At 44.5% G+C, this 11167-nt stretch overlaps 1 protein-coding gene across 3 annotated transcripts in view; it reads left to right on the plus strand.

Annotated features, from left to right (window-relative positions):
* The window catches only part of LOC135545528 (moesin-like), a 146381-nt gene extending 136481 nt beyond the window's left edge, over positions 1-9900 (plus strand). For all 3 annotated transcript variants that reach the window (XM_064973184.1, XM_064973185.1, XM_064973186.1), the window contains 10 exons: positions 4825-4976; positions 5363-5446; positions 5983-6129; positions 6257-6353; positions 6876-7039; positions 7121-7251; positions 7415-7575; positions 8031-8123; positions 8361-8573; positions 9542-9900. In XM_064973184.1, the coding sequence (XP_064829256.1) occupies positions 4825-4976; positions 5363-5446; positions 5983-6129; positions 6257-6353; positions 6876-7039; positions 7121-7251; positions 7415-7575; positions 8031-8123; positions 8361-8573; positions 9542-9706 (1407 nt within the window). In that variant the 3' untranslated portion in view covers positions 9707-9900. The remainder of the gene's footprint in view (positions 1-4824; positions 4977-5362; positions 5447-5982; positions 6130-6256; positions 6354-6875; positions 7040-7120; positions 7252-7414; positions 7576-8030; positions 8124-8360; positions 8574-9541) is intronic.
* The last annotated feature ends 1267 nt before the right edge of the window (positions 9901-11167 follow it).

The following is an 11167-nucleotide window of genomic DNA, read 5'->3' on the forward strand; positions in this document are numbered from 1 at the left end:
ACCGAAAGGTTGCATGTTCAAATCCCCGAGCTGACAAGTTACAAAATCTGTCATTCTGCCCCTGAACAGGCAGTTAACCCACTGTTCCTAGGCCGTCATTGAAAATAAGAATTTGTTCTTAACTGACTTGCCTAGTAAAATAAAGGTAAAAAAAAAAATAATTCTAGGAAATGCAAGCTGTCGGTTCTATCACCAACCTATTAAATCAATTGTCAGCGAATAAGCCTCAGAGGCTCCTCTCAGGTCACACAGACACAGATGAGCAAGTACTAATAGAAGCCTTTTCTATTGCATAAAACAACTACTTGATGCAACATAATCTTGTCATTTCTCCACCATAGTACCTCTTCAATGTCATTCAGTCTGTGTTTTCCTCCCTTTCTGCTGCTCTAATGGACTTCTTCCCTTCTCTCACTTCCTTGGCTGCTCTCTGAAGAACCTCACGGGGGGCTAGAACCCTGCTTGTTTTACATCTATATACACAGAGCATGAGGATGTTTGCTCTTTAACAATAAAAAAAGAGGTACTATCTTGAGGTCATTTGTATGATACATTGCAAAAATACTATAGACATTATACATAAAACGGACAAAATGTGATCATCGTTTGTATCGCGTACGGTGGCCATTGGCTCAACTTACTCTAAGGCAAACATTTTGACTATATTAACCCACACAGCTACAAAGATGCACTTTCATGCCAGGTTTAGGACCTCATATTGTAGCTTATAGAGACCCCAACTGATCTATAGAACATCTTAAAACAATATATTTTTAGATACAATATATAGTTTAGATACAAGCATCATGAAACCTACAATAAAATACTCACATTTGACTTTATGCTGGACCAAACTTTGCTTCCCACTTTTCCCATGTGGTTTCTTCCTTCACAAACTCCAAGAAATGATGACCTCTTCCTAAATATTTGGTCACATGATTCATTTTATGTATGGTTTCCTAGAAACAAGGGTGGCTCCACTTACCCCACTCTCCCCTACACATACAGTACATGTATGTGTATAAGGATGTACATAGGTCAGACACACATACGAGCTGGTCACACACTGTCTCCCCTACACATACAGTACATGTATGTGTATAAGGATGTACATAGGTCAGACACACATACGAGCTGGTCACACACTGTCTCCCCTACACATACAGTACATGTATGTGTATAAGGATGTACACACATACGGTCAGACACATGTATGTGTATAAGGATGTACATAGGTCAGACACACATACGCTGGTCACACACTGTCTCCCCTACACATACAGTACATGTATGTGTATAAGGATGTACATAGGTCAGACACACATACGAGCTGGTCACACACTGTCTCCCCTACACATACAGTACATGTATGTGTATAAGGATGTACATAGGTCAGACACACATACGAGCTGGTCACACACTGTCTCCCCTACACATACAGTACATGTATGTGTATAAGGATGTACATAGGTCAGACACACATACGAGCTGGTCACACACTGTCTCCCCTACACATACAGTACATGTATGTGTATAAGGATGTACATAGGTCAGACACACATACGAGCTGGTCACACACTGTCTCCCCTACACATACAGTACATGTATGTGTATAAGGATGTACATAGGTCAGACACACATACGAGCTGGTCACACACTGTCTCCCCTACACATACAGTACATGTATGTGTATAAGGATGTACATAGGTCAGACACACATACGAGCTGGTCACACACTGTCTCCCCTACACATACAGTACATGTATGTGTATAAGGATGTACATAGGTCAGACACACATACGAGCTGGTCACACACTGTCTCCCCTACACATACAGTACATGTATGTGTATAAGGATGTACATAGGTCAGACACACATACGAGCTGGTCACACACTGTCTCCCCTACACATACAGTACATGTATGTGTATAAGGATGTACATAGGTCAGACACACATACGAGCTGGTCACACACTGTCTCCCCTACACATACAGTACATGTATGTGTATAAGGATGTACATAGGTCAGACACATACGAGCTGGTCACACACTGTCTCCCCTACACATACAGTACATGTACACAAGGATGTACATAGGTCAGACACACATACGAGCTGGTCACACACTGTCTCCCCTACACATACAGTACATGTATGTGTATAAGGATGTACATAGGTCAGACACACATACGAGCTGGTCACACACTGTCTCCCCTACACATACAGTACATGTATGTGTATAAGGATGTACATAGGTCAGACACACATACGAGCTGGTCACACACTGTCTCCCCTACACATACAGTACATGTATGTGTATAAGGATGTACATAGGTCAGACACACATACGAGCTGGTCACACACTGTCTCCCCTACACATACAGTACATGTATGTGTATAAGGATGTACATAGGTCAGACACACATACGAGCTGGTCACACACTGTCTCCCCTACACATACAGTACATGTATGTGTATAAGGATGTACATAGGTCAGACACACATACGAGCTGGTCACACACTGTCTCCCCATGTATGTGTATAAGGATGTACATACAGTACATGTATGTGTATAAGGATGTACATAGGTCAGACACACATACGAGCTGGTCACACACTGTCTCCCTACACACAGTACAGGTATGTGTATAAGGATGTACATAGGTCAGACACACAGTACATGTATGTGTATAAGGATGTACATAGGTCAGACACACATACGAGCTGGTCACACACTGTCTCCCCTACACATACAGTACATGTATGTGTATAAGGATGTACATAGGTCAGACACACATACGAGCTGGTCACACACTGTCTCCCCTACACATACAGTACATGTATGTGTATAAGGATGTACATAGGTCAGACACACATACGAGCTGGTCACACACTGTCTCCCCTACACATACAGTACATGTATGTGTATAAGGATGTACATAGGTCAGACACACATACGAGCTGGTCACACACTGTCTCCCCTACACATACAGTACATGTATGTGTATAAGGATGTACATAGGTCAGACACACATACGAGCTGGTCACACACTGTCTCCCCTACACATACAGTACATGTATGTGTATAAGGATGTACATAGGTCAGACACACATACGAGCTGGTCACACACTGTCTCCCCTACACATACAGTACATGTATGTGTATAAGGATGTACATAGGTCAGACACACATACGAGCTGGTCACACACTGTCTCCCCTACACATACAGTACATGTATGTGTATAAGGATGTACATAGGTCAGACACACATACGAGCTGGTCACACACTGTCTCCCCTACACATACAGTACATGTATGTGTATAAGGATGTACATAGGTCAGACACACATACGAGCTGGTCACACACTGTCTCCCCTACACATACAGTACATGTATGTGTATAAGGATGTACATAGGTCAGACACACATACGAGCTGGTCACACACTGTCTCCCCTACACATACAGTACATGTATGTGTATAAGGATGTACATAGGTCAGACACACATACGAGCTGGTCACACACTGTCTCCCCTACACATACAGTACATGTATGTGTATAAGGATGTACATAGGTCAGACACACATACGAGCTGGTCACACACTGTCTCCCCTACACATACAGTACATGTATGTGTATAAGGATGTACATAGGTCATACAGTACATGTATGTGTATAAGGATGTACATAGGTCAGACACACATACGAGCTGGTCACACACTGTCTCCCCTACACATACAGTACATGTATGTGTATAAGGATGTACATAGGTCAGACACACATACGAGCTGGTCACACACTGTCTCCCCTACACATACAGTACATGTATGTGTATAAGGATGTACATAGGTCAGACACACATACGAGCTGGTCACACACTGTCTCCCCTACACATACAGTACATGTATGTGTATAATAGATGACACACATACATGGTCACACACTGGTCAGACACAGACACACATACGAGCTGGTCACACACTGTCTCCCCTACACATACAGTACATGTATGTGTATAAGGATGTACATAGGTCAGACACACATACGAGCTGGTCACACACTGTCTCCCCTACACATACAGTACATGTATGTGTATAAGGATGTACATAGGTCAGACACACATACGAGCTGGTCACACACTGTCTCCCCTACACATACAGTACATGTATGTGTATAAGGATGTACATAGGTCAGACACACATACGAGCTGGTCACACACTGTCTCCCCTACACATACAGTACATGTATGTGTATAAGGATGTACATAGGTCAGACACACATACGAGCTGGTCACACACTGTCTCCCCTACACATACAGTACATGTATGTGTATAAGGATGTACATAGGTCAGACACTGTCTCCCCTACACATACAGTACATGTATGTGTATAAGGATGTACATAGGTCAGACACACATACGAGCTGGTCACACACTGTCTCCCCTACACATACAGTACATGTATGTGTATAAGGATGTACATAGGTCAGACACACATACGAGCTGGTCACACACTGTCTCCCCTACACATACAGTACATGTATGTGTATAAGGATGTACATAGGTCAGACACACATACGAGCTGGTCACACACTGTCTCCCCTACACATACAGTACATGTATGTGTATAAGGATGTACATAGGTCAGACACACATACGAGCTGGTCACACACTGTCTCCCCTACACATACAGTACATGTATGTGTATAAGGATGTACATAGGTCAGACACACATACGAGCTGGTCACACACTGTCTCCCCTACACATACAGTACATGTATGTGTATAAGGATGTACATAGGTCAGACACTGTTTGTCACTGCAGGTGAAGGAAGGCATCCTGAATGATGATATCTACTGTCCTCCTGAGACGGCCGTGCTGTTGGCCTCCTACTCTGTTCAGACCAAACATGGAGACTACAAGAAGGACTACCACTTCCCGGGTTACCTCAGCAGGGACAAGCTGCTTCCCCAGAGGTGTGTCGTCTCTCCCCGTCCCCCTGTGAGCCCACAAACAGAAGCTAAACTGGTGAAATGGTCCACTGAATTTGTTGATCTTCTATGATCATTTTGAAGAGAGATCTATTCCAAGTCTCCCTGAATGTTCCTCTGATTGTTGTCTCCCATACTTAGATTAGTGTTGGGGTCAATTCCATTTCATTTAGCAGACAGTCTTATCCAGAGAGACTTACAGGAGCAATTAGGGTTAAGTGTCTTTCATCAACAGATTTTTTCACCTAGTCGGCTAGGGGATTTGAAACAACAACCTTTTTTTTGGTTTACTGGCCCAACATTTTAACCGCTAGTCTACCTTCCTCTCTCTACCCCTTTAATTGAAACCTTCTCGTGTCCTCTACCCCCAGAGTTCTGGAGCAGCACAAGCTCAACAAGGAGCAGTGGGAGAATAGAATAAAGGTGTGGCATGAGGAGCACAAGGGAGTGCTGAGGTAAGACCACTCACAGTCCTCTCGGTCCTCACTCACAGTCCTCTCGGTCCTCACTCACAGTCCTCTCAGTCCTCACTCACACTCACAGTCCTCTCGGTCCTCACTCACAGTCCTCTCGGTCCTCACTCACAGTCCTCTCGGTCCTCACTCACAGTCCTCTCGGTCCTCACTCACAGTCCTCTCGGTCCTCACTCACAGTCCTCTCGGTCCTCACTCACAGTCCTTTCGGTCCTCACTCACAGTCCTCTCGGTCCTCACTCACAGTCCTCTCGGTCCTCACTCACAGTCCTCTCGGTCCTCACTCACAGTCCTCTCGGTCCTCACTCACAGTCCTCTCGGTCCTCACTCACAGTCCTCTCAGTCCTCACTCACAGTCCTCTCAGTCCTCACTCACAGTCCTCTCAGTCCTCACTCACAGTCTTCTCTACTCACAGTCCAATCCAAGTTAACACTGGCTTACTTCTATTGCACTGATTATCTGTGTGTGTCTGTATCTGGTCCTGTACATGTGTTTGTGTCTGTCTGTCTGTCCCCAGGGAGGATGCCATGGTGGAGTATCTGAAGATAGCACAGGATCTAGAGATGTATGGAGTCAACTACTTCAGCATCAAGAACAAGAAGGGTTCAGAGCTGTGGCTGGGGGTAGACGCTCTGGGCCTCAATATATACCAGAACACTGACAGGTGGGAACCTTTAACTACATCTGAATTCCCCATATGTTCATCATGATATTAGACTACTTTTGAAGTCTGAAAACATTGGATAAACTTTGCTTTTGGAGTGAACTATTCTACAGTGTTTTCTTTACAGGATGACCCCTAAGATCGGCTTCCCATGGAGTGAGATCAGAAACATTTCCTTCAACGACAAGAAGTTTGTTATAAAGCCCATGGACAAGAAAGCCCCAGTACGTCACCTCTGTTTCTTTGTCTGCTGTATATTTGGTTATAATTCAAACCTCTGATAGTTTGTTAAGTACAGAATAAAGGTCACATTATTTTTTCAAGAGGCACTGATAACCACACGAGGCACTGATAACCACAAGAGGCACTGATAACCACAAGAGGCACTGATAACCACAAGAGGCACTGATAACCACAAGAGGCACTGATAACCACAAGAGGCACTGATAACCACACGAGGCACTGATAACCACAAGAGGCACTGATAACCACAAGAGGCACTGATAACCACAAGAGGCACTGATAACCACAAGAGGCACTGATAACCACAAGAGGCACTGATAACCACACGAGGCACTGATAACCACAAGAGGCACTGATAACCACAAGAGGCACTGATAACCACAAGAGGCACTGATAACCACAAGAGGCACTGATAACCACAAGAGGCACTGATAACCACACGAGGCACTGATAACCACAAGAGGCACTGATAACTACATTTGTGGTGAATGGGTCTCTTTCAGGATTTTGTGTTCTACGCCCCTCGTCTGCGGATCAACAAACGTATCCTGGCGTTGTGCATGGGGAACCATGACCTGTACATGAGGAGGAGGAAGCCAGACACCATCGAGGTCCAGCAGATGAAGGCCCAGGCCAGAGAGGAGAAGACTAAGAGACAGATGGATAAGTGAGGACAGAGAGAGGGGGAAAGAGAGAGAGATAATGTTGTTAGCAGGTGTTTACTCATCCCTCATATCCCTCATTTCAGAGCTCTGCTTGAGAGCGAGAAGAAGAAGAGAGTGAATGCGGAGAAGGAGACAGAGAAGATCGCCAGAGAAACCATGGAGCTGATAGGCAGACTGAAACAGATTGAGGAAGAGACCAAGAAAGCTCAGGAAGGTCAGACTCTTTCTGTCTTCTGACAGTGTGTGTGTGTGTGTGTGTGTGTGTGTGTGTGTGTGTGTGTGTGTGTGTGTGTGTGTGTGTGTGTGTGTGTGTGTGTGTGTGTGTGTATGTGTGTGTGTGTGTGTGTGTGTGTATAAATAAATATATATATATATAGAGCTGGAGGAGCAGACTCGCAGGGCCCTGGAGCTGGAGAAGGAGAGGACGTTTGCCCAGGAGGAGGCAGAGCGTCTGGAGAAAGAGCGCAGAGCAGCGGAGGAGGCCAAGGCATCCCTCCTACAGCAGTCAGAGAGCCAGATGAAGAACCAGGAGAACCTGGTACACACACAGAGATACATGCACAGACAGCCACCACACACAGACAGAGACACCACACACAGACAGAAAGCCACCACACACAGACAGACAGACACCACACACAGACAGAAAGACACCACACACAGACAGAAAGCCACCACACACAGACAGAAAGCCACCACACACAGACAGACAGACACCACACACAGACAGAAAGACACCACACACAGACAGAAAGCCACCACACACAGACAGACAGCCACCACACACAGACAGACAGCCACCACACACAGACAGACAGACACCACACACAGACAGAAAGACACCACACACAGACAGAAAGACACCACACACAGACAGACAGACACCACACACAGACAGACAGCCACCACACACAGATACATGCACAGACAGTCAGATAGACAACCACATACACATTAGGAGGCTCCTGTATTATTCTACGGTTCTCTTTCCAGGCCACTGAGCTGGCTGAGCTGACCTCTAAGATCTCCCTTCTGGAGGACGTAAAAAAGGAGAAGGACAACGATACAAAGAGATGGCAGAAAAGGGTGAGAGAGAATAAATGAATGTGTATGTGTGTGTTGGCGCAACCCTCTATCTAACCACAGTGCTTCAATCTGAGCGAGCGTGTGTGTGTGAGTGCATGTGTGTGGTGTATGTGTGGTGTATGTGTGTGTGTGTGAGTGCGTGTGTGTGTGTGGTGTATGTGTGGTGTGTGTTTGTGTGCGTGTGTTTGTGTGATAGCACTATCCACTGTGAGCGGTCATGTGTGTGTTTGTCGTCAGACGGTCATGGTGGAGGTTGATTTGGAGCGGGCCAAAGAAGTTCTGAAGACTAAAGACATCCAGGACTGTGTGCAGGGGGACCACGACGAGACCGACGAGAGCAGCGACGAGAGCAGCGCCGAGCTGACATCACCAGGCATGGTCAGAGACCGCAGCGAGGAGGAACGCATGACGGAGGCTCAGAAGAACAAACGGCTACAGAAACACCTCAAGGTCAGAAACACCTAGGGGAACTCTAGGAACTTTTTTCCCATGAGTCCCACAAAATGTTTTGCATTGTCAGCAGTCAAGTTTTCAAGAAGCAAAGTGTCACTGGCCAACAGTCAAGTTCTCAAGAAGCAAAGTGTCACTGGGACACAGTCAAGTTCTCAAGAAGCAAAGTGTCACTGGCCAACAGTCAAGTTCTCAAGAAGCAAAGTGTCACTGGCCAACAGTCAAGTTCTCAAGAAGCAAAGTGTCACTGGCCAACAGTCAAGTTCTCGAGAAGCAAAGTGTCACTGGGACACAGTCAAGTTCTCGAGAAGCAAAGTGTCACTGGCCAGTCAAGTTCTCGAGAAGCAAAGTGTCACTGGCCAACAGTCAAGTTCTCGAGAAGCAAAGTGTCACTGGGACACAGTCAAGTTCTCGAGAAGCAAAGTGTCACTGGGACACAGTCAAGTTCTCGAGAAGCAAAGTGTCACTGGGACACATCATCGTGATGACGTGAACACCTCTTCCTGAGAGTCCAATATCTTGAAAACTTGACTGCTGACATGCTAATCATTTTGGAACTGTATCATCAGTGGACTAATGAAACAAACACCACAAGATAGTTTTTGAGTGGAGTTCCCCTTTAACCCATATGCCATGAACTTTAACCCTAACCCATAATTATTTATTTTTTTGACCCTAATGACCCTAATTCATGACCATAACAGAGGCCCAGAAGAATGAATGGCTATACAAAGGTCAGACCCTACCTTAACATTTAACCTATGACCTTAACCTAACAATAACCTTTTATACCTGGTTGGGTTCCCATCCTGACTAAATTGAAAAAAGTCCCCCCGCTCTGAGCTGAGATATATAGTTCTGAGACCAACATGCGTTACACATGTCCTACACATTCCTTCCAATGTTTCAGTACATTACGTTGATGCTCCACCAGTTTATTTGTGTCCTTGTTCTCCGTTTGTCCTCAGGTCCTGAGTACTGAGTTGGCCAGCGCTCGAGACGACAGTAAGAATACTCCCAACGACCTGATCCACGCGGAGAACGTTAAGGCCGGCCGGGACAAGTACAGGACCCTCCGTCAGATACGACAGGGCAACACCAAGCAACGCATCGACGAGTTTGAGTCCATGTGAGAGAGAGAGAATGAGTGAGTGAGAGAATGAGAGAGAGAGAGAACAAGTCTGTACTGAATGTATTTGAATGGCAGTCATATAGGCAGGTACAGTGTAACTATAACGTCAACAGGTATAGTGTAACTATAACGTCAACAGGTATAGTGTAACTAACGTCAACAGGTACAGTGTAACTATAACGTCAACAGGTATAGTGTAACTATAACGTCAACAGGTACAGTGTAACTATAACGTCAACAGGTACAGTGTAACTATAACGTCAACAGGTACAGTGTAACTATAACGTCAACAGGTATAGTGTAACTATAACGTCAACAGGTACAGTGTAACTATAACGTCAACAGGTATAGTGTAACTATAACGTCAACAGGTACAGTGTAACTATAACGTCAACAGGTACAGTGTAACTATAACATCAACAGGTACAGTGTAACTATAACGTCAACAGGTATAGTACAGTAACTATAACGTCAACAGGTATAGTGTAACTATAACGTCAACAGGTACAGTGTAACTATAACGTCAACAGGTACAGTGTAACTATAACGTCAACAGGTACAGTGTAACTATAACGTCAACAGGTACAGTGTAACTATAACATCAACAGGTATAGTGTAACTATAACGTCAACAGGTACAGTGTAACTATAACGTCAACAGGTACAGTGTAACTATAACGTCAACAGGTACAGTGTAACTATAACGTCAACAGGTATAGTGTAACTATAACGTCAACAGGTATAGTGTAACTATAACGTCAACAGGTACAGTGTAACTATAACGTCAACAGGTACAGTGTAACTATAACGTCAACAGGTACAGTGTAACTATAACGTCAACAGGTACAGTGTAACTATAACGTCAACAGGTACAGTGTAATTATAACGTCAACAGGTACAGTGTAACTATAACGTCAACAGGTACAGTGTAACTATAACGTCAACAGGTACAGTGTAACTATAACGTCAACAGGTACAGTGTAACTATAACGTCAACAGGTACAGTGTAACTATAACATCAACAGGTACAGTGTAACTATAACGTCAACAGGTACAGTGTAACTATAACATCAACAGGTACAGTGTAACTATAACGTCAACAGGTACAGTGTAACTATAACGTCAACAGGTACAGTGTAATTATAACGTCAACAGGTACAGTGTAATTATAACGTCAACAGGTACAGTGTAACTATAACGTCAACAGGTACAGTGTAACTATAACATCAACAGGTACAGTGTAACTATAACGTCAACAGGTACAGTGTAATTATAACGTCAACAGGTACAGTGTAACTATAACGTCAACAGGTATAGTGTAATTATAACGTCAACAGGTACAGTGTAACTATAACGTCAACAGGTACAGTGTAACTATAACGTCAACAGGTACAGTGTAACTATAACGTCAACAGGTACAGTGTAATTATAACGTCAACAGGTACAGTGTAACTATAACGTCA

This window comes from Oncorhynchus masou, chromosome 9 (assembly GCF_036934945.1).
Source record: "Oncorhynchus masou masou isolate Uvic2021 chromosome 9, UVic_Omas_1.1, whole genome shotgun sequence".
NCBI classification, from domain to species: Eukaryota; Metazoa; Chordata; class Actinopteri; order Salmoniformes; family Salmonidae; genus Oncorhynchus; species Oncorhynchus masou.